The sequence below is a fragment of the Mixophyes fleayi genome, chromosome 3 (genome assembly GCF_038048845.1).
Source record: "Mixophyes fleayi isolate aMixFle1 chromosome 3, aMixFle1.hap1, whole genome shotgun sequence".
NCBI classification, from domain to species: Eukaryota; Metazoa; Chordata; class Amphibia; order Anura; family Limnodynastidae; genus Mixophyes; species Mixophyes fleayi.
The window spans coordinates 157,619,495-157,647,428 of record NC_134404.1 but is presented as its reverse complement, the minus strand read 5'-3'; the positions used below and the strand labels follow the sequence as shown (position 1 = coordinate 157,647,428).

The window sequence follows — 27,934 nt, the reverse complement described above, 5'->3', positions numbered from 1 at the left end:
ACTCCCAGCCATGTACAAGCAGTGGTCCTTAGTAGTGTCTGGTGGGTCGCTTGTATGTGGATTTTTCAGGATTCTGAATTTCACACTCCGAGCAATGCATTGGAAAGCTTCACACACACAAAACCGACACACATAATAAATAGAGTCCTAATGTCCCCTCATTCTCATGATTTAAGAGGGTTTTTTTTTTTTTTATCATATTTTAACCTTTCACAAATGTTTTCATTTCAGCACTTGCTCAATACAGTGGAGACCCCAGAACTGAGTGGCAATTAAATGCTCATGCAACAAAGAAGTCTTTGATGGACGCTGTAGCAAATCTGCCTTACAAAGGTGGCAACACCCTTACAGGTAAATTATAACATTGCTTAACATTATGAATGGCTACCTTTATGTGTATTATGTGAGTACATAATGTATATTATATGGATAGTCTCCTCATGATGTTCATCATGTTTCATTAGGCTTGGCTTTGAATTTCATCTTACAAAATAACTTGAAGCCAGAGGTTGGCATGAGAGCTAAATCACGCAAAATTGGCGTCCTCATCACTGATGGAAAGTCACAGGATGACATCGTTATACCATCAAAAAGGCTGAGAGACCAAGGAATAGAATTATATGCTATTGGTAAGTTTATTGGTTTATAAGGTCTCATTTTAGTAACCTCCTCTCCTCTCTAACCTCCTCTCCATTCACACTCCCGCCCGCTCCCTGCGCTTGGCCAATGATCGCCGCCTCTCCTCCACTCTGATCACCTCTTCCCACTCTAGAATCCAAGACTTCTCCCGCGCTGCCCCCCTTTACTGGAACGACCTCCCTCGCTCCATCCGTCTCTCACCCAATCTGTGCTCCTTCAAGCGGGCACTTAAAACTCACCTGTTCCTTAAGGCCTACCAACCATCCACTTAACCTTTCATCTCTTCTGTTTCTCCCCTGACCCTTTTTTCTCTTCCCTTTGCTTCACTGGCTCCCTTCTGTGCGTGATTTGTTTACCCTCCCTTAGGATGTAAGCTCGTATGAGCAGGGCCCTCTTCCCTCCTGTCTCCATACCTGTTCTTCCGCTCCGTCTCTACTGTATTTGCCTGCCTGGAGTTTCTGAAGTATTGGTACTTTGTGTTTATTGTTCTGTACTGTTTTATCCTGTATAGTCTACTGTTCGTACCGTGTGCGGCGCTGCAGAAACCTTGTGGCGCCTTACAAATAAACGATAATAATAATAATTTTAGTACAATCGGTAGGTAGGTTAGATAGTCACTCCAAAAGTCTGAAACTTTCAACACAATTCCATATAGGTAGGTTAGATAGTAGGTAGGTTAGATAGTCACACCAAAGATATGAAACTTTCAACACAACTCCATATACAGATTTTAAAAGCATTTTATAAATATCATTCTTCTTTAGAACTTCTTCTACTTTTTTCTGAAACAACATACAGCTATCAATGTGCATAAGAAACAGTGAATACTTATGTGTGGTTACAGGGTCTGAAAAAAACAAAGGAATCGCTTCTGCTTTTTAATACTGCCTTTCTGTAGAAGTCATGCTTTAGAAGATTTGTATCTGTTACATAGCATGTGTTTAAAGTCATCCATGACTTTAAACTAAGTTCTCTAAAAGTATCCAATAGTTCTCATACCATGTACCAAGTTACAATAATGTATGAAAGAAAGCATATTATGTATTTTGGCTACAGAGTTATTTTACTGGCAGAGCATGAATCCAATGGAAACATTTTATTGCAAGATGTTTTAAATTGCCAGATTTTCTCCAGCCTCAAATCATCAGTGAAAGGCTGGCCCATTGCCCGTTGTATCTAGGTAGAATGCCAGCCTTCTGCCCAGCAGATGATACTGAACAACATATAAAGCACAGTTTTATCTCAATTAATTTGTGTTTTTCTATTTCATTGGGGTATATAATTTATTTTCATAACATTGTTGAGCATTTGTAATCCTTACTGAACTTTTGTAGAGTCAAGATGCCTCTGACAGAGACTCTCCAGTACTGTGCATTTTGGAGAGTTCACTTTTGTACTACTTCCTCTTAGCTCCTGGTGCACGGGTCTAAAATTGGCAAGTGAAGGATCTGTTTGTAAAGCCAGTTTTGACACTTAGGGGCATATTCAATTACGATTCCGGTTCGCGGGATCGCGCCGGAATGGGCCGCAAACTTAATCCACGGTACTGCAATAACGTGGATATTCGTTCGCAGCCCATAGGGTTGTGTACGGAAATCTGCGTTATTGCGGTACCGTATTACCGGAAATAGTGCGCACTTTCCGCGGTAATGCGCATTACCACGGACTGGAATCCTAATTGAATATGCCCCTTATAGTAACAATACTGGAATTCAAGAGCATTATATTTGTTGTTAAGAAAGCTAACCTTTTTTTTATAAGGTCTCTTGTTCCAAAAATATAGAAAATTCAACAGAAATGCTTTAATATTACAGTGTGACAAATCATTGAGTATATTGAATGAATAGATAGATAGATGGATAGATGGATAGATAGATAGATAGATAGATAGATAGATAGATAGATAGATAGATAGATAGATCTAGGCATTGCTTTTAAATGTTGTATTGAATTAACATCTGTATCTATTATGTATCATGTTATTGTATTGACCACCACAGTGATAATAACCTTATATCTTCATGCTGCCAGGTATAAAAAATGCGGATGAAAATGAACTGAAGGAAATTGCTACAGATCCAGATGACATCTATGTCTTCAATGTCAATGATTTCAACCTGCTCACCAATATTGTTGATCCCCTAACAACAAATTTGTGTAATAGTGTGAAAGGTGGTGGTGGAGGTGAGTTGTACATTTTTGTCACACTGTGTTTCTTAAATGAGAAAACTTGGCGTACGATTAAACAAACTTTACCTCTAGATGTTGTTTAACTATATTTTCAGCATACATCAATACCCACCTAAGATACACTTAAATAGTAATAAAATGAATAGATCCTTATCTCACACACCCAATAGTGTCCCTGCCAGAAGTAACTTTTTCCTTTGAACACATTCTCCAATTTACTTATATTACCTATTCTGACCCGAGGCCGCAAATGTTCATTGGCACTCCCTGTTTCCACAAGGATTAGAATACAGGGTAGAACAGAATAGTCAATGCTTAATGTACTGCTAACTATTTCTAGTTGTAAAGGCTTTAAATGATATACCATGTTTCCATATGCTTTATAGATATGTCTTTACAATACTTTCACTGTTGAATATGAACACAGGTGATTTGGAAGCACCATCTAACCTGGTGACATCAGAGCCCACCCCTCGGTCTTTTCGAGTATCATGGGTACCACCGTCTCACAGTGTGGACAGATTTAGAGTGGAATACTATCCTGTAGCTGGAGGTAGACCACAAGAGGTGAGGTGTAAAATAAAATACATATGCTGTTGTTTTAAATAGCTAACCGTCTATTTTTATATGTGATCCTTTAATCTTTAATTGTTGAACTGTATTTATTATGTGCACTTAACAGATGGAGCAGACATTATTGCACTGTTGGTGAATAAAGGGTTATCTGAATAATTCCTGCCACACTTGGTGCAAACAACAAATCATCCTGGGCATAGGAACAAGGGGCCTGATTCATTAAGGATCTTAACTTAAGAAACGTCTTATTTCAGTCTCCTGGACAAAACCATGTCACAATGCAAGGGGTGCAAACTAGTTTTCTGTTTTGCACATAAGTTAAATACTGACTGTTTTTTCATGTAGCACACAAATACCTGATAGCTTATTTATACACTGAAATTTAAAGTTGATATTTGTGTGCTATCAAGTATTTGCGTGCTACATGAAAAAACAGTATTTAACTAATGTGCAAAACAGAATACTAATTTGCACTCCTTGCATTGTAACATGGTTTTGTCCAGGAGCCTGAAATAAGAAGTTTCTTAAGTTAAGATCCTTAATGAATCAGGCCCTCCATTACTAAGTCTGTCCTAGAGGGTCCATGGAAACTAACTCTTTTGTCAAATGTCTTTGATGAACCTCCACCAAAGAGAGTTATGTACTATCTATACTTTTGTGCCTTTAGAGATCTCTTTTTTTTATTGCTGTATACATCTATGATGCTGTAAATGTCTGTAAATCATTTAAGATGTTAAGATAAGATATTTCTGCTATTTTAATTCCTGTGTTTCATGGTATTTTTCTTCCTTTTCTAGGTTATTGTTAGCAGAAATGACCGAACAACAGTACTGACTGATCTAAAGCCTGAAACAGAATACTATGTCAAGGTATATTCAGTGGTTGAAGGAGAAAGCAGCGAGCCATTGGAAGGCCAAGAAACAACCTGTACGTTTTATTTCCCCTATACTGGATAAACATATAACATATGGAAAATATAGTTAATTGAGCTAATATTTAGTTAAAGTAGAACACAATCACCAAAGCCGTAACTTAGAATTCTAGCGCCTGGGGGCGAGAAAGACAAATGCCGCCCCCCTAGCCCTTAATTTTAACCAAATTAACCTAAAATATTCTTAAATTGCGCCCCCTTCAGCGTTGCGCCCTGGGCAGTCTCCCCTGTCGCACAGCCCTAGTTACGGACCTGGCTATCACCATCACTCAATAAACTACATTTTTAAAAATGGCTTATTTTCATGTAAAATAATAGGGATTCTTTTAATCTTTTAAAAATAATCTTTTAATAACAACTCTTATACTTCTCTTAATGCATGTATCATACTATCTTGTTGGGTTCATGCCAAGTACAGAGTTTTGAGGAATGTTGACAACATGCTTTAACCTTACACTATGAATGACTTTTTTATGGCTCATATAAAAATAATAACTTTTTGTACCGTGATTTGTGGAGTTATCTTCAACTTCTAAATCACTTGTCTCACCGGCTAAGTGCACTTTACACATGTGGTCTTAATTTACTGATGTTTAAAATGAGAAAATATATTCTACAAGAAATGGTTAAAACATGTGTTCTGTGTAAATTAAAACCAAATTCAAGGCACAGGAAGGACCTGTCCCATTAACCTTACAACTGCAATACGTCATAATATTTTACGATCTATACAGACAAAAAAAGACAGACATTATGATGTCATTGTTGCCAGTTGCATGGATTATATTCTATCTTTCCCAGGTCATAAAAGTCACTGGTTAGGTATAATTATATTCACTTTTAGAGCTAGTCAGTATGGAGCACATGTTGGTTTTGATTGAACAGATATATCCAATGCTGTTGATGCACATGTTTTCATCTAGACCATTTACTTGACCTATACTACTACTACTACTACTACTACTACTTCTAATAATAATAATAATAATAATAATAGTGTAGGGGAATATAGAGTTGGACACAAGCCCCATTTTTAGTGTATTATATTATTTCGTACTGCACATGTGTATCAAAAATGCTTATCCCTGCATCCATATTAACAGGAGGCAGATCTGTTGTGGGTGCTTGGCCCCTGGGGCAGCCAGCTGTGCTGCTGCTGCTGATAAACTAATACAGTGAGGGATTCATTTTATTAATGAACATCATTGTATCAATGAATATCATTGTGGTTAGACCCCATGTGGAGTTTTTTCCTTTTTAATTCCTTGTGGATTAAAAGCCTGAAGAAAGAAGATGATACCTATAGATTTAGGTGATACAGAAATTCAGATGGCAGGCATTTACTTTATTTCCCCAATACACACTGCACATGTATGTTAGGAAGAGCCCCAGTGCTTTCAGCATGGGACTGTTTATTCCATAGTGTGAAAAGAGGGTACATTATTTTGAAGGCTTCATTTCCCTAGGGAATTTAGCCCCATGCTGGGCAGGCTGTGTGACATAATAACAGGGCGACACACCGCACTCCCCATGGGTTTCCATGGTATAGTGTGACCAGCCCAGCCTGTCATAGCCTAATGCTGTTGCTGCAACCAATTAACACTAAAACACCATTCATCATCGTCAAGTTGATGATAATGATGAATGGTGTCTTGAGTATGCTGTTGCTCCATGATATGCGTAAAGTGTATCTTGATGCGCTGTAAACATATCCTCATCTTTAAATTGGAATACAGTTACATGTTTTTTTTTATTTGCACATATCATATAAGATATCTACACCTCAAAATAAATGTAAATGCACTTATATCATAAGATATGTACACCTCAAAATAAATGTAAATGCACTTACATCATAAGATATGTACACCTCAAAATAAATGTAAATGCACTTACATCATAAGATATGTACACCTCAAAATAAATGTAAATGCACTTACATCATAAGATATGCACAACGCAAAATAAACACGTGAATGCTCTTTTTTGAAGCATGCATTTTACATCTGCACTTTGAATGTCCAACTCTAAATGACCTTCATAATGTTACACTACAGTAAGAGATAAAAAACAGACACAAGGATTGCAGTAAAAATAATATAACATAATTCTATTTACCTCAACAGTGCCCATCCCTTCTGTTAGAAATCTTAACATTTATGACATTGGAACAACAACAATGAGAGCAAGATGGGAAGCTGCCAAAGGAGCTACTGGATATTTGTTGTTATATGAGCCTGTCAATGCTACTGTTCCTGCAGTGGAAAAAGAGGTGAGGAAGACTGAACAAAACAGCCATTCTGCACCAAAATTGTGGCATCTGATAATATCATATTTATTGAGCTTTTTGTGTTTTTGCCAGTCCTCTCTGCCATGACTAATATGTAGATCCATAGGATTAACGCTAATGGCAGTGTGTGGTTTAATTCAGTGGGACATTTTATATATAGATGTGCACTAATGTATCCACAGACGCTTTCTAGTCCAGTTCACCTTTTTCCTGATACTCTGCTATCTTTCACACTGTCCACACCACTGTCAAACGTAGCTGGCCTGTCAACATATTCATACTGCCAGGGCCATCTTAACAACATTATGGGCCCCCGGGCAAAGCAGTGCACCGGGGCCCCTATATATATATATATATATATATATATATATGCATATGTATATATACATATATATATCATTTTCTTTTTCAAATCCCCCTTAACTTACTTTTCAATCGCCCTGTTCTGTGCTCCTCCATGCTGTGCTCGCAGTGAATGTCGGGCGTGATGACGTCATCACGTCCCACATTCACTGCGAGCGCATCACGGAATAAGGGACCAGGGAGTGAGCCAGATCGTGACTGCAAAAGGTAAGTTTTTTTTTATTCTTTATAGGAGTCCTGCCTTGGGCCCCCTTGTCCACTGGGCCCCTGGGTAACTGCCCATCGTGCCCAGTTGAAAAGACGGCCCTGCGTACTGCTGTACACATATGTAATAGTACACATGTTCATTTGTGGTGCCAGTACAGGGATAGTAAAAAGGGCTCAGCAATGTAGAAATGTTCCTGCTTATTTATGGAGATTTTTGTCTGTGTTACATTATATTGTAGAGTGTCAGCAGGCTGCATGACTGAATTAAAATTGAATATGTTTGAATTTTTCATTAAGTGGTTGTAAGTCATATTTTAAACATATTTTCCTTGACACTTGCAGATGCGTGTTGCGGGATCAATCACTGACGTGCGATTGGAAGAATTATTCCCTAATACTGAGTACACATTGACTATCTATGCACTTTTTGATGATCTTACCAGCGACCCACTCACAGCTCAGGAAGTGACATGTAAGACTTTATCACCTCTTCTTCTACTTCGTTCTCTAGATAAGTATCTGTAGAATAAGATAAAATAAGATAAAATAACATGTATTTGGTAACATTCAGCAGCCAAGTAAGTGTGTGGTAATATTAAGAAGCCAGATATTCTTTATAGAATCCAGATAATGTTCTTGTTTCTCTTGTATGTGCTCTTCACTGTACTGTTTGATGCTGTACTGTTTAATACTTATTTGCCTAAGTATGAAACATCACACGGAGCAGCTGGTGAGCTATTTTGTTACATGAGCACATAAATAGGGATTCTTGGTAAATAGGCTCAAATTGTATGACATTTATTCTCAATATTTCAAATACACTATGCAGTTTCGTGTCTAACTCTAATAGCCAAAGTGATGGCGAGTCCTAAATATAGCTCATCACTCCGCTCCCATCACACGGTATATTGTTAATCACACTAACCTTAGACTTCAGTAATGAGCCCTTGAGATTATTGCTTTATTTATAAATTACCACCATATTGCTAGGTGTTGACAAACAAATAACATGCAATGAAGGTAAAGATGACTGTGCCCAAATGAGCTTACAGTCTACAGTCTAAGAGGTGGGTAGACACTTGATATGTAGGGTAGTGAAATAACAATTGTAGCTGTTGTTGGGCATACATGTCCATGGAAGCAGCCACTGGGCTAATTCTTGGCTCCAGGCCGCTTGCGGAAACAGGTAATGTGTCAGACCCTGACTCCGTTCAGTTGATAACCACAGGCAGAGCATCAGTTCTTAGCAGTTGGTAATTACAGGTATAATTCTAACCCCTGACTCCAACCAGTTGGCAACCACAGAAACAGCGTTCATACCTGGCACCAGACAGCTCAGCACCAGTTCACATCTCTGGGCAGAGAGTGAATATAGGCACTGAGTAGCTCCTCACTCCAGGCAGTTGGTAATTGCAGGTCCAGTTCTAGTTCCTAACCTCTGGCAGCTGGAAGCAGTCAATGGAATGACTGTGTATGTATGTACACAGTGTTCATAAAAGAGCTTCTGCTTCTGAATGTAAATTCTGTATGATACTTGTTCCCTAATAATGCAGGAATTTGCACAGCGGTAATCCACACAAGAAATATTAATTCAAATATTAAATCAGTCCACCTTTCAGGGTAACGTAGAGCCCTTTTTATTGAGAAATGGCGGTTGGGTCTTTACAATGCGTTGACTGATTTGTATAGATATTTGTTGCATGAATTACTGTGATTCCTGCTTTTTTATATTGGGTTCTACTGGTAAATCACAAGCCTGGGAAAACAGAGCCCATCAGTATATATCAGCGGTTTGTAAGATTATCTTTCTTATGGAAATCACAAGGTTTATCTGTGTAAAAAAAAAAGTATCATGTCAGTGGTAGCTCTTGTGAATTTCAATATCAGAATTATTCATTTAGAATTGTATCTGTCCAGCATTGTATTCTAAATGACTATTTATTTACAGTGCCAGTCCAAGGAGTTGGGAATATAAGACTCAGAGACATCACTCACAGCTCAATGCAAGTCTTCTGGGATCCTGCACCCGGAAATGTCAGAAAATACATAGTGAAGTACAAAACTGAGGAAGATGAAGACTTCAAAGAGGTAAAATATATGTGTGCGTTTTGCTCGAATTGTCGAATATTGAAATCTATTTACCCCGATGAACAATATTCCTCTATATTGCATTTAGCAGTTGCAGTAGTATGTTGCATTGTAATATTGTTTGAACTGCTGTTTTCAGTGACTTTCTGTTGTCAGTAACTTGTTACCTGCTTAATTATTGTAATGTATATATTCGCTTCAGTAAACATTGTCTAAGGTGAGTATTATTTTGCTGTTGAAGACTTCATATTGTGGAGCACATGAGTGCCAGCTTGTCTACAAAACTCTCTGATGTATGTCAGTGGCTGTGTGTGAAGGACTGTATATTGTTTCTGTGCCATAGTATTAAAATGTGATAACTTCAGGCAGCTTCATCTGAGAACTGTGATATCTGTTAGTTGCACTAAATCATCATACCTACGTGTTTAAGGTTGATATCCATCTCGTATTCCAGGTGGAAGTGGAGGGGTCAAGGACAAGTACTCCTTTAATTGACCTTTCCTCACAAACCCAATATGACGTGAGTGTAACAGCAGAGTTTGAAAATGGATTATCATCTCTGCCACGATCTACAAAGGGAACCACAGGTGTGTTCAACTCCTTTATGTTTCTTTTTGAAGTCAGCTTCTTTGCAAGTATATGGGTTTCAGCCTAAATAAATCAAAAAAATGTAAACGCCTCAATCCTTCTTTTTCTACATTTGCAAAATGCCCAGTTTCATTAAATTAAACACTAGGGGCATCATTTAGAGTCAGGTGTAATGTGCGTCTAAGACTTACATGAAGAAGCAGGAGTGGGAGTGTGCCGCAGCTTGGTAGGGTATTACGAGTGGCATGCAACCCCATTTGCGTCCCACTCATAATACCCTACCAAGCTACAACCAGTTCCTGCAGCTAACTATTTGCGCCACCTAATTCCAGCCACACTTTTTCTGTCTTTTTTGACGTGTGTTCCGCCTGCGTCTTGATCCGACTAGGGTAGTTTTTGCGGGTAGACGCCAATAGTATATAAATTATTCACGGGCACATCTGCATAACTCCATGTTCCACCCTTTCCCTTATACTGAGATGCAAGCTGTCGCATTGTACACTGTGTCTGAAAACCAGATGGAACTGCAGAGAACTGTTACTTACTGCGCATGCCCCATCAGTGGAAATGTGCAGGATGCGCCTGAAATGGACTTTGTGTCCGACTCTAAATGAGGCCCTGGGTCGTGACTGTTTTAAAGATTCCAACCTTGGACAATTTGCCCTTCTCAGAGTATTGCTTCTCTCCATATTCATTATGGCAAATGTTACTGGTGGATAGAGAACAATTTATTACATTTATAAGAATACTAAGCGGGCCATGTAAAATACTGTGAAAGCATACTGCTTATCCCATCTCAGAGTTTGGTAGCCTTCTTCTCCAATTCCAAACTAATTGCTGGGGGTAAATGTATCAAGCTGAGAGTTTTCTGGCGGGTTTGAAAAGTGGATATGTTGCCTATAGCAACCAATCAGATTCTAGCTATCATTTTGTAGAATGTACTAAATAAATGATAGCTAGAATCTGATTGGTTTTTCAAACCCACCGGAAAACTCTCAGCTTGATACATTTACCCCCATAGTGTTAGACTGAAAAGTTTGAAATGCTGTTATAGGCCTCTCAGTTAATTAGACTGAATTAAAAACATGTTTTAAAGATTTTGAAGGTTAATTGTATCTGAGCACTTTATTGTTTTTTTGTAGTTTGAGCTTCACACTCTTCTCCATTTTAATGTATATATGACATTTGTAACCCATCCTGTTTCATATTAAGCAGGATTGTTGTATCATCAGGATCATGAATAGCAGCAGGTTATTGGCTAACTGTGCAGATTTCAAATAATACCTTTTACCACTTTTGTTAGACATACCCAACAAAGAGTACTGGTTCTTATAGCCTAAATCAAATTAATATTGATATCAGTGATTAATTAAAGCTTAGTTTTCTACAAGTATCACTAAAATAACTATTTAATATACTTTATATTTCAACATGAATAGCTCCAGTACCAGCTCCGGTCAACCTTAGATTTTCTGAAATTACTAAACACAGTTTCCGAGGCAGCTGGGACCACGGTGCACCAGACGTGGCTTTGTACAGAATAACTTGGGCACCACTTGGACGACCAAACCAAAAGAACGAGGTAAACAGTCCTATTAGTAGATTAAAAGTAGGTCATGCATTCTTCTGTCGGATTGTAAAATATAATGATTTGTTTGCAGACTATTGTTGATGGAGATAAGAACACATTGGTATTTGAAGGTCTAACTGCAGATACACCGTATGAGGTCTCAGTTACTGCCATTTACCCCGATGAATCTGAAAGTGAAGATCTGTTGGGCGTTGAACGAACATGTAAAGACTAATCTCTTTTTTCATAATACATTTTTATGACTGCACTATATATTTCATTACTTAACAATTACTGTTTTTTTTGTTTCCTTAGTACCAGATGCTCCAACTCCAAGTAAGACATTTTTATTAATAAATAATTGTCATTATTTACTATGAAATTATCTTCTCTGCACTTATTTATCTCAATGCTTTGATAACATCTCTGAGTACCCATGAACAGTATGCTGTGGGTCACTGGCCTTTATTTTTATATTATTGTACTATTATTGTGATGAAACAAGGTGTGATGTGAAATGTTTTTAATGTTAAATTCTAGGTCCAAGAGATGGTCCTAGGAACCTGCAGGTGTTTAATGCGACATTTAATAGCTTGACTGTGAGATGGGACCCGGCCAGTGGCAAAGTGCAGCGATACCAAATCATTTACTCTCCTGTTGTGGGAGATGGTGGTGAAAAAACGGTAATATGATAATAGATTACCTTCTATAATTGCATATTCTGACTATAGTGCTTTACAAGTTGAGAACAAAAACATGGGGAAAACCCACCAATGTAACACACTTAGGGGCATATTCAATTAGCTTTTTGATTCGCGGTAACGCGCGTTGCCGCGAAAAGTGCGCGTTCTTGCGGATATTACGGTACCGCATTAACGCGGATTTTAGTTCGCAACCCTATGGGCTGCGAACGAAAATCCCCGTTATTGCGGTACCGTGTATTACGTTTCGCGGCTGTTCCGGCGCGTTACTGCGAATCCAAAAGCTAATTGAATATGCCCCTTAGATTTACTCTACAATCAAATGCAATCTTAAGGACTAATTTTCACCTGCACCTAACTGCAGCCTTAAACAGATGGTTGAGTAGAAAACATATAGCTAAACATATCACCTTTGCTTAGTGTTACGGCTGTATAGTGTCTTCTATATTTATCTTTCTATGTGTCTGCATGAAGTTAGCCATATTCTGGCAGCTTTGAATATTAATGAGAGTGAAAACTTCCCATGTACTGGCAGTAACATGCTCTGTGTGCTCCATCACACTGCTCGCATCCAATACAGTGGCTGTGAATGATCACATGAGCTCAGTGTCACAGGAACTTCTGCCTACATTAACAGCTAATTTAAATGATACCTAAGACATCTGTGATGTGCCACGGAGTGCCTTCGGAACAGCTGCGAAATCACCTCATAGAGATGTACAGGAAAATCTAGGAAGATCGGGTACTGTAGTACCTGATAATCAGCACACGTAGACATCACAGTCATGTCCAGCAGCTCATTGTTCCATATTGAATTCCTCCCAGAGATGGTGGATATAGTTTTGAAACAGGCAACCCCCCCTTCTCATTGACCATCCCCACTCTCCTTCAGTCTAGTGGACACAGAGGTGTAGTTTGGAGCCGTGACATCCGATCAACAATTTGCCCCCCAGACTTCCCCATTGCCATTCACATGCCCATCAGACCTCCCGACATACCCCGTAGAACTCCCCACATACCCTTTACCACTGAGAGACTATGGTCCTTTGATGAGCACAGCACAGATTCTATGAGGAAGAGAGAGATATTCTGTATATTGCAGTGGATAAGATTTTACTAGTAATAGCACATGCCTAGATACTGTCTTTGTACAGGGGAAGTAGCCTGGTAAACACTGTCAGTTTCTGGGCATTTTTAAAATAGCCCCACCAGACCTGACATAACATTAATACTTACCCCACATAATATAAATAACACTCCACCCTTAACAGTAATACCCACTCTACATATTATGGACCTCTCCCCCCACATACCATTAATCACTCAATGTCACTTACCTATCCTGCAAAGCAGATGGAGGCAGCCACATGTAGAGAGGGGAAAGGTGGAGCAAACAGACTAGAGGAGAAGAAGCAGGAGCAGAGGGGATGAGTGGGATGGGACAAAAGAGTTGGAGGACAGGAGGCAGAGCAGAGGGACTAGAAAGGAAGGCTAAACCCCGCTAGATCTTCAAACCTGAGGCCCCACTTAGATGGCTGACCCCCTGGTCAGGCTGGGACCCACACATTGGTTACCTTCAGTACCCCCCTGATTGTAGCCCAGCAAGAAATCATAAAATAGTAATGTATGATTATAGAAAGAACTTACAACATACCTCCGAATATTTAAAGGCGTAAAATTGGGACAAAATAAGCTCTGATCCTGATCTGCCCAAACTCAGCCCTCAGTCTGTCCAGACCACAACCCTGACCTGCCCAACCACACTCACATTTGATTAAGACCACACCCACTTTCTGAAGCTCACAAGCAAAATCAGGACTATTGGGGGTTATGCTAACATTAATAAACATTCATACTTTTAGAGCGGGAAGGGGACAAACATGCTGTAGCTCTTCAGAATGCAGTTATATCTGTGATATTTTATTATTGTATATGAGGCTTGTGCATTCTGTACAAAAATAAGAGTTTCATTTATCAAAGTGTGGCATCTGCCAGCTAATGACTTTGTTGTACCTGGATTTGCAATGTAATTATTGTCTGGTATGTGCCTATTTACCAAGTAAAAAAATAAGCTAACATGAAAAATATTGAAAAACAAATACTTAAAAGGTAAGAAAAATGTAAATTGTTTGTATAAAATAAGGCTCGGTAATTTAATCTCGCTCAGGTAATTTAACAGGAACGTCTCCAGTGAAAAGAATGGTGTTTGTTTGCTCTGTATAACATTTGTACAATAATTTCTTGCAACGTTAATTGAAAAGTAGCTTTTCCTATTGTATAGAAAATACATAAAGAACACTTACACTTCACTGCACTACCGCTGAAACATTGTAGTGACATAAATTAAGCAATAGTACAGTATTGTCACCGCTTTATAGTAAGGGAAGTTTGCAAAATCTGTACCTTTTATAAGAAGACCCTAGTAGGAATTTTCTCGTTTTATTTGCATTAGCACTCTGCCCTATTTATAATATTGCACTGTCAGCTACAAATATGCGGTTGAAGGGATGCTCTTAAAGTTGTGTATTTAAATTTTCTTAACTGGCCCTTATTAACGTCAGATGCCTTTATTCTTTCCTACAACTTGTGATAAATAGATTGCTTTATCTTTTTGGCTTCCTTCTTATTGTTCAACCATATGTTTAAATCATCAGGTAGAGTTGTTTATTTCCATTGGCCTTGGATATTTTGATACTGTGCAGAGTTCTCTGCAGTGGATACAAGCATTTCAGAGAGGAGCTTAGTATAACATCCAAAGGTGGCAAAAATAAATAATGCTGTTTGTTGGTATAACACAGAAGGAAGCCAAAAAGCAAAGTAATGGATTTAGCTTGCAGGCGGGCATGTACAAACTAACAAGCTAATGCCAACTTAAAGTGGAAATCCCTTTAATGAGGTATAATGAAGATCGCTGTTTACCACTAGCTTCAAGAATGCTTTGTTTTTTTCTGACATTTTTGGGTAATATTTAACTATTTTTTAATCCAAACCACTGTCTAAGCAAGCTATTTAAAGAACTAAAGAAAAGCCAAATAAATTAGAAGAAAGCCCTATTTTTTATCTGCTAATGGCATAAATGCTTACTTCAAAGTACTTCCAGCTGTTCTATAAAAAGCATCTGCTAGAAGTATGACGAGAAAATGTATTTTTTCAAAAATAAATCAAAGGCATGATACTGAAATCCTGTGTGCTCAGCGGGCAATACTGGCTTTCCCCCATGTTAGCTGATGTGTTTACACAATGAGCAGAAAACGGAATATATTAGTCCATGGTAAATAGCTTTCACAGGCACACAGCTGATTTAGTATAGATCAGATAATTGAATGCATATTTAAAGAAAAGAAGCAGGTCTATTGATTGTGTGAGATAAAGCGAGACCCAGTTTGATCCACTCAATGTCCCTTAGATCATATCCTATACAGTCCAGGAAAGTTTACATTGATTCCTACCCATTGGCGCTGCATATCTCTGCATTTGTTGACCATTTACCATCTTGCTGATATGCACATGCATTGATAGTGATCCATGTACTCAAAGTATTTAAGAATGGACTGATATACCCGTTTGATCAAAACTCTTAAAAAGAGCAAAGAAAACTCTTAGAACTATGTGTATAGGAGCATAAAAATATAATTTTATGTGCATGTTTTTATTAAAAACATGTTTTGATTTCCCCTTTGAAGAAAGTATCATTTATATGGGTACTACTATTAGGCAGACCAGCCAATATAGCATATCTCTATAGTAATACTGTTCTATTTCTAGTTTTTTTCTCAACTTAGGTTCCCAATGAAATGAACTTAGGTTTTATTAGTGTAAAAAGTGTTTTTTTTCCATCATAAAACATCATATTCACTCCTGACAATTGCAGTTCAAAAATAAGTTTGTAAAAACAGAAAGAAATGATTATCAGACAATGGAAATGGACCTGTTACCTTTTCTACATTGCTGATAAAACAATAGGCATATGGTTGTGATTACATAACCTTTTAAGAGCTTTAAGATCTGGCGTCTGGTGCTAAATATTATAAGAGTGAAATGATCACCCAAGTAACATGAATCGTACAGTGAAAAACAGGGACATATCATGTTGTAGTACCGTGTATCAAGTGTAAAAGTATAAAGAATTCAGAGATATATATACATACATATACATCTTAAGAAAAAACAAAATATAACACTGACATAGAAAAATAGAAACTTACAATTTTACAGCAGATAAGAACCACTTGGCCAACCTAGTCTGCCCATTTTTTAACCTATGGTAATCTCAGACCCTATTTGATTCTTAGTTCTTTGTAAAGGTATTCCATTTGTAAGAATGATGTCTAATATTGCTTCTTTGCAAGTAGTCTCCCTCACCATTTTCTTGAGGATGCTCCCTGCAAGGAATTCAGAATGTCCTACTTCTAGTGGAACTTGCAATAGACCCCTCTAAGTTCACATCAGGTAGATTAAAGTCTCCCATGATTATTACCTTTCCTTTTAATGCCATTATAGTGATGTCCTGCAATAGGTTCCTGTCAAGATCCTCTTCTTGACCTGGTGGTCTATAGATCACCCCAGTATGAAGAAAAGCCTTCTCCCCCATTTCTATGGTCACCTAAAGGGCCTCAATACTTTGTATGAAAGTATTATTTATGCTTTTTTCACATACATTGCTACTCATCCTCTGCTTCTTCACACTCTGTCCTTCCTAAATAAAGTATATTTTAGTATAACTATGTCCCAGTCATAATTTTTATTGCACCATGACTCCATGATAGTCACAATTTCCAGATCATCCCTTGTCATTATAGTACTCAGTTCTGTGATTTTATTTCCTAAGCTCCTAGCATTTGCACACATAGCTCTAAGAGTTTTCTTTGCGCATCTCTCATTCCTAGTTATGTTCATCTCTTTGCCTATATATATATATATATTTTTATATGCATTGCCTTCTGTTGCTGTGGATATGTTTCCTGTTTTATTAGCCTGTAGACATAATAGCTCTTGTTTGGGGAAGCAGATTGATTTATTCCTATTTAGTTCACTGACCCACGCTGCTAGTTCCTGATGAAGCTTCCAAACTGCTCACTTAGTATTCTGGTTATCCTTGAAGATAGGTGCAAGCTGTCACTTTAGTATAAGCCCCTATCTTGCCAGATGGCATGATTGTGGTCCAGGGCCGAACTGGGACTAAAAATCAGCCCTGGCATTTAAAGCACACGGGCCCACCTCTGTTGATGAGCAGGAAAAAAAAACACGTGCCACAGCGCATTTGGTGCACCGCCAAGGGCGTGGCTACATTATGTTGGGGGTGTGGTCAAAATGGTGTGTTGATACATACATTATAATAAAACATTACATTTATCAGGCCCTCCCCATCCACATTACATCACCCCCCCAGACACATTATGACACCCCTAGCCCACTGTACTTATCAATGCTTCTAATGATGCTGATATTCCTGTAGAATGAGCAGGGAAGCTCTTAGTCTCACGAGATTAATAAATCTCATGCAACTTAGAGCTTCTCGGCTTGCTCTGCAGGCTGTGTCCTGCCCTGGACTGGGAGCACAGATTCCTCCTGCTGACCAGAACTGGATTAAGGCTCGGGGGGGCCGGGCACTTAATTCAGGGGGCTCCTATGATGTGATTTGGCTATTAGACACATTTTTGACAAATACACAGGCAATACTGTGTGCACTACTGTTAGGTGCACGTAGTTCTGCCTTAACAAGCAGTACAGTGTGAAGCAGGACATATATCCCAACTGTTCTTGTAGTCAGACCAAATCCTGACTAAGCGGGACAGTCACCCACCAAATTCAGAACAGTTGGCAGACTGTCCTGGTCTCTCCTACCTGTCTTGTCATTGTCACCACTTGTGGCTGCTGGTGTCTTTAGATCAGTTGCTGCTTGTCTGGATCCTGGAATGTTGGGGGCCCTATTTGGAAAAAAAAAATGAGTACATGAAATTTAGCCCCGGTGTTAAATCAATATAGCATCCACATTTTAAAATTAGGCCTCACTCCTGCCCCAACATTAAAATACTAATATTCACATTTGATAAATACATCAATTTCCCTCCAACTAGCCCTGACATTAAATAGTATTCCCATTTAATAAATAAAACTATTTACCTCTCTCCAAACAACTCCAGCAAGAAATTAAATAGCATTTACGTTTAATAAATATATCCATTTCCCACAACCACCCCAGGCATTAACTCATAATCACATTTAATAAATAGACCTCATTTTCCCCAAACAGCCCCACATTCAATTAATAGCTCCCAAACCACCCCAGCATTAAATTAAAAATCCAATCATCCCATCTTAAATTGTTAGGCCCCATTATTAAATTGCCCCACCATCACCCCACAAATAATATAGCACCCAATAATTAGCCCCTACCTGCACTTCACCATTAGATTAATAGCCTACCTCCCACATTATATTAAGACCCTCCCCCCTCACACATTATAGTCATACACCGCCCCCAAAACACATACAGTAGTCATACCCTGTCACACACATACACACTCTATAGTCATACCCTGTCACACACAAAACATACTATAGTTACACTGTAACACACACACACACACATTATAGTCATACACTGGCCCACACACACACACACACACTATAGTCATACACTGGCCCACACACACACATACTATAGATACCCTGTCACACGCATACACACTATAGTCATACCCTGTCACACACACAAAACAAAACCTACCATAGATCCCCTGTCACACACACAAAACCTACCATAGATCCCCTGTCACACTCACAAAACATACCACAGATCCCCTGTCACACTCACAAAACCTACCATAGACCCCCTATCACACTCACAAAACCTACCATTTGCCAGAAGTGCCAGATGGCCAGTCCGGCCCTGTTGTGGTCTATTAATCCAAATCTCCCCTCATTACACCACTTCCTTAGCCACACATTGAAGGTTCTGATGCAATGAGTTCTGTCTTCACCTCTGTGAACTGACATTACTGCTGAAAAAGTTACAGTGGTTGCCTCCTGCTAGAGATTGAATCCAACAAAAAGAGTGGGTAGTCTAGCCTTGGAGAAAAATGAAAATAATGAAAGAAATTTCTCTTTGGCAAGTAGTCAGAGCAGCGATAGGAGGAGAATCTGTACTGTGCTCCTTTGTTTAATCTGCATATCACGCACCATTGCACATGAGTTAGCTGCTGAGAATTACCCCACATGAAGTTATTTTCATTTCATAGATGTATGATTAATCAGAAATGTTACCCTCTGATGTAATGTACCGTAGTCATGACATTTACATTAGTGGATCTATAGCAGTGATAGGCAACCTTCAGGGACTGCACCTCTAACCTTCGAAAGGGCTGCTCATTACCCTTAATTCTCAGCGAAAGTTAAAGCAAAACATTTAATCAAAGAAAGAGGCACCTATCTGTAATACCATATCAGCAGGCATTGTAAACAAGCATTACAAGCTATAGCACACAAATCTGATGAAGCAGGAAGGAGCTGGGGGCCGAGGGTGAAGGCTCAGAGGGCCGTCTGTTGCCCATCACTGTTCTTTAGCCTATCTTTGCTGGCAATGTTTACTTTTAATCATGCCAGCAATGTGAATTGAAATAGTGATATCAATTCTGACATGCAGGTCTAATAAAATATGTACACTATTTCTGTCAGCCCAAAGCAACTTCATGTGTTTTCTCCCTATAAAGTTCATGAAAAGAAATACCAAACAGCCTAGTATGTGTCGCTATAAACAATTTACAACAGTTTGCCTAGAGGTAGCTTTCAAGTCAGCCAGATGTTTTACAAAGCTTATTAAAAAGTGCTTGACAGTCACATTGCAGGATGCTTGGCAATTTTTACAGCCATATTTAGCATAACACAACCTTTTATGATTCGGCGTAAGAGTACAAATTAAGAGCAAACACAGACTGTTTTAGTCTATTTAAGTGTTTATTAACATTTCAAATTGGGGTTTGCTGCAGGATGACATTTACTATATGTATGGTATTTTTAGAGAATGTTTATTGGATAGGGCTTTAGTCCATATGGATCAACCAACCCTTCACCCGGGTCCACAAGTGACAGAAGACCTGGGGTATATGAATCAAAAGATAAACTTTCCCAAGATCAGCCATGGAGATTAGCCTCATAAAACCAGTCATTAATCACATGTGGCAGTGATTGCAAACTTCTCTCCAATTACTTGCAATTAAGTTCAGGTTTTAAAATAAGCAATTATGTTCTTATCCTATTTAAATGCTCCTTGAGGCTTTATATCAAAATCCACAGTTTTCCCATGTATAGCCTGCTGCTAAGGCAGTCATTTATTTAGGAAACTCATTTCCTGGCTCATCACAAATGTAGGAATGGGACCTACTGCATGTATACTAGCAAGAAATATGAATGAGAGAAAAAGATAGAAACATTTTTTTTGGCTTAATCGATACTGAAAATGACATTTAGTTATTGATAATATGTTTTTACAATAAATATTAATTTGTTGTATATCTTAGTGAGAACACACATTTTCATTCAAAATGCTTAGGAAAGGATGAAAAACAAACTTACTAAGTCCTATAGAAGTGAATAAAGTAATAACAGTTTTGTAAAGGAGTTATTGATGCTTCAATGATATTTTAAAATCCCAATAGAAATACAACCGTATATAATGCCAAAAGTGATTTGTTTTTTTATCTTGAATTGCATAAGATATTTTTTAGCTATGCTTGGATTTTTGTTACGTTTTTTGTTTTTTTATACATTTTATTAATACTTTTTAAGCTTTTTAAAAGAAACAAAACAACATTTTTTGTCTTTTTTCTGGCCTCTCCATTGTTGAGCTCCTTGAAAGTCCTGTCACGTGATATTATCCCACTCAGCATTATACTAAACTCTGTATACAATTGGTCCCACTCTACCTTAATGATTCTGTATAATTTGGCAAGAGTGTTTTAAGCTTTTAGATATAGGTTGATTAAACATTACTCAGTCATATACGGCGAAAGAAATTATTAACAAACATTGAATCGTTTTACCTTTTTGTTTGCACTGTGGCTGGATAATACGTGGGAAAAATGGAGCAGGCAATTGTTTAGAAGTATTAGTACATGATGGTTAATATGATCTATACCTAAATGTTCACTTGTTCCCACTTGAAATAATGGAATTGCACCATTTGTTAATGAAACGTATATCTAATAATGCATATTTTCCAATTTTCATGGTGTCTTTATAAACTTTATACAACTTCTTTTTACATTCACATGTATCCATCCCCAATGGGACGGTATCTCTTTTATCTATTATGTTCTGCAATTATCTCTCTTGAAGTTGTTTCCAGCTGCTAGTAAAACACATTCTTACAGTTCAATTTGTATCCATAAATGTCTGAGCCTACCCAGCACATGAGATGAAGTACTGGCAATGTTACAGCACCAATGCTGTGCTTCTGTCTCAGAGGGACTCCTCTGTGCAAGTTGAAAGGTTTATTTATATAGATCCCCCAGCTGCAGAGCTGAGAACCGGACAGCACACCTCAATTAGGAGGTTTTGTTTATTATCTTTTGAAAAAACAAGACATTTTTTAGTGTTAGCTATTGGCAGAATTAAAGCTATTTTGCTAAATATTTCTAAACTAATAATAATCTTAATACTAATAATTGTTGATAAGTTTGAAGTGGCTGCAATTACCAATGCAGGAGTTTAGCCCACCTTACCCAAAGATGTATGCCTTGTATGTCTGCAAATTGGACATATGTCTACATATTCGGCTGTGTCTTTAATCCAGTGATTATGGATATATATGTTTTGGGTTTGTTAGGCAGTGTTATTTTCATCGCAGTAAGCATGTGCATACCTCCTTGTATTGTAATTGACGTTCATTATAGGCTATTCTGGCATCTTTTGGCACCCTACCCTTATTATTATTAAATGTAATCTATCAAAATACGTATGCAAATTTAAAGCCTACTCACAGCCAACAAGTGGCATAAGTAATATTGTTCTTGGAATGGAGGCTGGGAGCGCTTTATGGAAAACCTGGATTTACTACAGTGGTGTGTTTATTGGCTCCTTAGGTAACAGTTGGTGGAAAACAGAACAGTGTTGTGCTGCAGGGACTCCAGCCTGATACTCCATACAGCATAGCTGTGGCATCCCGGTATGCTGAAGGAGAAGGAGGAAGAATCGCAGGGAGAGGGAAAACAAGTAAGTTCTTCATTTTTTTTTCATTTCATTTTTTTTCCATATAAATCAAAGTGTATATTTTACAGAGCTTAGGCTTTTAGAGTTCCTTTAAGGCACCTGGTCCTCCAGTGTATTTGTTTTTCCTCACTTCATTGGGCCCAATACACTGTGTAGTAAGCAAACACAAGAAATGGGAGTTGACCTTTACACTCTACTTGGGTCTTTTAAAATAGTCATTTCGTGGGGAAATGTACATCTATCTGTAAGCTGCATTGAAACTGCTGTGCCCATGGGCATACGCTGTCTGTGATATTAATATATTTGCTGGTCTGGGATTTTACCACATGGCCACTTGAGCACTGAAGTGTACAGCGCCATGCACTTAAATAAAGAATTGTAGGGCAGCCTAACAATGTGCCATTTTCCCATACCTCCCCAAACTACTTTTCTTTGGACGTAATATTACTCATTTGATGTTTCAGCTTATTATTACAGCACTCAAACAAATCTCTTATGAACTGAGATAAATGTACACTACAGTATTTTTAATGCGTGATTAGTGTTCACCTCTCCATGACCACAGAAGTCACAAAACTAATTACTGATCCCAGAAATGTCCATGGTCACAAGTTCTGGCAAATGCTGCCATTTTGTTTGCTATGTATTTAATCTTTTTCACATTCTTCTCAAAGATTTATTGAAATCCATGACGATCTTTTGCAATTGATCACAGATATGTTTGTACTAGAGATGAGCGGGCTCGGATTCCGCTAATCCGAGCCCACCCGAACAGCGCAGATCCGAACGGGATCTGAGCACTGTTTGGATATTTCCGGCGAGCAAAAAATTGAAAACGAGGCTCTGTCATCCAAGTCTCGTGTCGAATCTCGCGAGGGGTGGGAGGGAGGGCCCAGAACAATTTCATCTTGTACCTCTTTTTTTGGCATTATGTGTTAAAGCTACTTCGGTGCAACCTTTTGGCCTAAAAACAATATTGTAAGGTGTTCAGAATAGGCTGGAAATTAGTGGAAATGATTGTTATTGAATGTTATTGAGGTTAATAATAGCGTAGGAGTGAAAATAAACCAAAAACTTGATTTTAACACTTTTTATGTTTTTTTCAAAATAAATCCGAATCCAAAACCTAAAATCCGAACCAAAACCTTTCGTCAGGTGTTTTGCGAAACAAATCCGAACCCAAAACCTCAAGCAAATCCGAATCCAAAACACAAAACACGGGACACCAAAAGTGGCCGGTGCACATCCCTAGTTTGTACTGCCTGTTCCAAACAATACCTCAACAGAATTGTGTACAGCTGTAAATTAATTAGAAAAACAAAAAAAATTATTGCTCACATCTATACAATATATTCGCATAAAAACATTACTTTTTTTTATAAATACGTAAAACGGACCTAGGTGAATGGGATTCTGGGTAAACCCCTATTGCATTACCACTTTTCCAGTATTTGTATAGTCAGGTTAGGTGAACTTGAGTGCTGTGATTTGGCCAATAAAATGTTCTTGGCAAGTGTCAGAAAAGCTCTCCATGAGGATGCATACTAACAAAGGTCATTTCTTTGTAACTGAGCTTCTGTCTGAAGCAGGGTAAAAATACAGAAATATATTTGTGAACAAAATAAATGTTTATGTCTTACAAAAAAAATCTGGGACCTGATTCATTAAGGATCTTAACTTAAGAAACGTCTTATTTCAGTCTCCTGGACAAAACCATGTTACAATACAAGGGGTGAAAATGAGTATTCTGTTTTGCACATAAGTTAAATACTGACTGTTTTTTCATGTAGCACACAAATACTTGATAGCTTATTTGTACACTGAAATTTAAAGTTGATATTTGTGTGCTAAATGAAAACACAGTCAGTATTTAATTTATGTGCAAAACAGAAAACTAATTTTCACCCCTTGCATTGTAACATGACTTTGTCCAGGAGACTTAAATAAGAAACTTTTTAATTTAAGTTCCTTAATGAATCAGGCCCCTGGTGATGTATTTACTGATTTAATAGCGCAATTTCTGCATTTTTCTGAGCATCATAATGGCTTATAGTACTAGTAGAATCATACATTTGGCTCAATCATATTAAGAGCTGGTTAGCCATTCTAAGGGCCGTATTTTTAATTTTAAAACTATATATATTTGCAGAGCACATTTTACTGAACACAAGAAGAGGAATCCATTGAAACAAATATGTCTTATTTAAGTGTGATTGCTTGGCAACCACAAGCAAATATTATAGTGTTTTCATGATATTTTGACCTCTTGAGGCAATGTCCCACTGGGGTTTAAGGTTCACATTACAGTTTATTTTGTGAATTTTATGATATGTACAAATATAAATGAGAAGTAGGCTACTTACAAAATATATCCATTTAGTGGCAATGCATGGTTCAGAAGTAAAGAATGTCTTGTATATATAAACACAGTAGAATATGATTGTTTAGCTATTATAGAACTAAAATTTCAGCTTCTCCTGGGACCTATAACTCCGCAGCAGCTAAAGAGCCAAGGTTGCCTATGTCTTGCTGCCAGCAATATATGGTGAATCTTATACTATATACTAATTTAAATTCACTTCTTTCATTCTACAGGTATTCAATAAAATATGGGCATGAGAACTTTCTCTGCATATTGTCATGTATGGCACTTGTTAATGTAACTGTAATATAAGCCATAGGGCTTATATTACTACAGTTTTTCATTGATTTTTCCGGTGGTTTTAAAACTGACGTATTTTACTAAAGCCCAAACCGCCATTAAAACGACTACCACTTTACAATCTTTCCCACTTTCCACAATTATGAACATACAAACTGCAGGATTTACTACGCTGGGGTAAAAGAGGTGGTTGTGAGAGGCGAGATTGCTCACACTGCTGCTGTTTGATCTATTTTGCCATTAAGAATGTAAGAGAAAGCACCATTGACATTTAAATTTAAATTATTGGGGCAATCATTATTGATTAAGGGGCAAAATGAATATATAATTAACTTATGGGTAAAAAAGATTTTCTTTATTTTAAGGAGACAATATTATTGTATTATATTATGGGGGAAATGTGAATATATAATAATATTTACTGATTTTTAATGGTGTCTGTAATTATTTATGTGCACAATTTGGCATTACATACTGAAAAATGTTTTACAAAATGAGAACACTATTTTCTATATGCAGTAAAATCTTTGAAATAGGAAATATATAATGATTTATTACTAGGCTTTCAGTGTAAGTATTGTGTGATGATAGTAACAGAGGCACAATACTGTATTTCAGAGCCTCTTACTACAGTAAAGAATCTTAGAGTGTATGACCCCACTACAAGTACTTTAAACGTGCGCTGGGAGGCAGCGGAAGGAAATGTACGCCAATATAAGGTCTTTTATGTTCCAACTGCTGGAGGAAGTGAAGATGTGGTAAATACTTAACTTTTTTCCCTATGGAATGGTTAACAATTGTATATTCTCTTAAAATGAACCTGTGAGACGCAGACAATGGAGACATCCATTTTGCAACTGCTTTAATGTGTGTGAGAATGAACTCTATCAGTTCGCTCGGTGGAGGAGTAACGCTGCATTGCTGGACCCCAAGACAACTTTGTATGTGTTTGTGTGTAGAGGAAGGCTCGGCAATGCCAGTCCATGTCAGAAGCTCTGAGCATGCATGGGGCTTTTTTAGCCAGTTATTTATATTATCAGGCTTTTTATTTTAATTTGATACAATAGTATGTACAGGGGGCATCTCAGGATCATATCCCGGGGCAACACAAAAAATCAGTCTTCTTGATAATATAACGATGTAGCAGAAATGTCTATAAAAAGCTAAAAGAAAAAAAAAAAGAAATTCTGTAAGGGCTCGCACAAACCAATAAATACAAGGTCAAAAACTCCTATTAAGTAAATCTAACTGTAAGGCACTGTAGGTAATTGCCTTCTGCTACCGCATTCTAGCACTGTTTTGGCATCTGCTAATTATTTTTAGTTGTGCTGAAAGGTAGCCTAATAGTTCGTAAACTATTCTCTGTCCAGCGCTGTGGAATTGGTGGCACTATATAAATAAATGATGATGATAAAAGATGTAAATTAACTTCTTTAATTGACATTGTGTGTGTTTTATCCTCTAATAATATATGTGGAATGTAGTGGTATTCAGCATTACAGGGTATTTGTACGTTTAGGTCTAGGCATAGGTATGGTTTCTTTTCTATCTGCCATACGGTGCTGGTTAATATGACGATCAGTGGTTTTGCGTACCTAAAGCAGCAGGATTAGCAGGACTTAGTGATATTCATTTCAATCTTGAGCTGTTACCACCTAGTCACTTTCCTTTGGCTGAGCAGCGTCAAAGCACTCAGTATGGGTTCTTTGATCAAGTGATCCTCCCAGAAAAGCCTCTGTAGGTCCTACATGGTGGTGGTCATTGGAAAATAAAGACAACTATAGAGTTGGACAGTTCTTTAAGGTGCTGCACGTTTCACCACCGTAACAAATGCAGTGACACATATATTATTAACACAGTATAATAAAGTTGTATTTGTAATGTGTGCAATCTATGTCTACAGGTTACTGTTCCTGGAAATACCATCTATACGGTACTTAGAGGACTTCAGCCTGACACGTCCTACACAGTAACTGTGGTCCCTGTGTTTGCTGAAGGAGATGGAGGGCGCATGTCTGAAACCGGAAAGACATGTATGGGCCACATGCTTTATTTTCTCTAGAATTATTTAGTTAATCTAAGCAATGTAATGACAATTATCATGACCTATCTGATGAAAAAATTGAAAGTAACTAATGATAAAATTAACAATACCTAAAAATATATGGAACATTCCAAAACTCAAGAAAAACAACAGTGAAATATTCCAGATTCGGAGAAGATTAGAAGCAATGGTTTGCAGACATGGGCATTGGATGTGATACTGTTGTATCATCTAAGTTCAGCCCCATTAGCATCATTTCACTTCACCAGTGAGGACTCTGCTACACCACCCAGAGCATATCTAATTCATTATGTACCGTAACTGGAATAGGTACTGCTGGCTAAAGTATATTAACACCTACAGGCATCTCTGTGCATGAACAAGTGTCAATTGGAAAGTTTTCACTCAAATCTTATTCATTGATCTGCACCTCCCTGTTAATGGATACTCGTTTGAGCTTTGCTACAAGGAGTAAAGAATCTTTATAACAAGTGTATATAATTCATATTCAGGGGCCCTACACCTTGTGAAATTGGTGAGAAATAATAATTGAGGTGTAGGAGATAATAATAGGAATAAAAAATAAGTTACTAAAAAAGTAATTTAGTAGAATAAAGCAATAGTATTTCATGTCTATTGTGTATGTTACCTACATTATAATATAGTTGTATTCTATAATGACTGTTATTTTATCAGTGTGTTTATACCTTTTAATTTAGTGGAGCGAGGAACAGCTAAAAACCTTCAAGTATATAACCCCACGCCCAACACATTAAATGTCCGCTGGGATCCCGCCCCTGGGCTTGTGCAGCAATACAAGGTCAACTATTCTCCACTCCTTGGAACACGAGTTACAGAATCTGTAAGTAACATGAC

General features: G+C 37.8%; 1 protein-coding gene across 3 annotated transcripts in view; it reads left to right on the top strand.

The window, feature by feature from the left end:
- The window catches only part of COL12A1 (collagen type XII alpha 1 chain), a 142,229-nt gene that overhangs the window by 56,939 nt on the left and 57,356 nt on the right, over positions 1 to 27,934 (top strand). For all 3 annotated transcript variants that reach the window (XM_075202636.1, XM_075202638.1, XM_075202637.1), the window contains 17 exons: positions 232 to 351; positions 465 to 629; positions 2,671 to 2,823; positions 3,257 to 3,396; positions 4,203 to 4,332; positions 6,463 to 6,608; positions 7,539 to 7,668; positions 9,145 to 9,284; positions 9,739 to 9,871; positions 11,312 to 11,454; positions 11,534 to 11,666; positions 11,758 to 11,778; positions 11,983 to 12,125; positions 22,226 to 22,355; positions 25,633 to 25,772; positions 26,918 to 27,047; positions 27,778 to 27,920. In XM_075202636.1, coding sequence (XP_075058737.1) covers positions 232 to 351; positions 465 to 629; positions 2,671 to 2,823; positions 3,257 to 3,396; positions 4,203 to 4,332; positions 6,463 to 6,608; positions 7,539 to 7,668; positions 9,145 to 9,284; positions 9,739 to 9,871; positions 11,312 to 11,454; positions 11,534 to 11,666; positions 11,758 to 11,778; positions 11,983 to 12,125; positions 22,226 to 22,355; positions 25,633 to 25,772; positions 26,918 to 27,047; positions 27,778 to 27,920 — 2,240 coding nt within the window. The remainder of the gene's footprint in view (positions 1 to 231; positions 352 to 464; positions 630 to 2,670; positions 2,824 to 3,256; positions 3,397 to 4,202; positions 4,333 to 6,462; positions 6,609 to 7,538; positions 7,669 to 9,144; positions 9,285 to 9,738; positions 9,872 to 11,311; positions 11,455 to 11,533; positions 11,667 to 11,757; positions 11,779 to 11,982; positions 12,126 to 22,225; positions 22,356 to 25,632; positions 25,773 to 26,917; positions 27,048 to 27,777; positions 27,921 to 27,934) is intronic.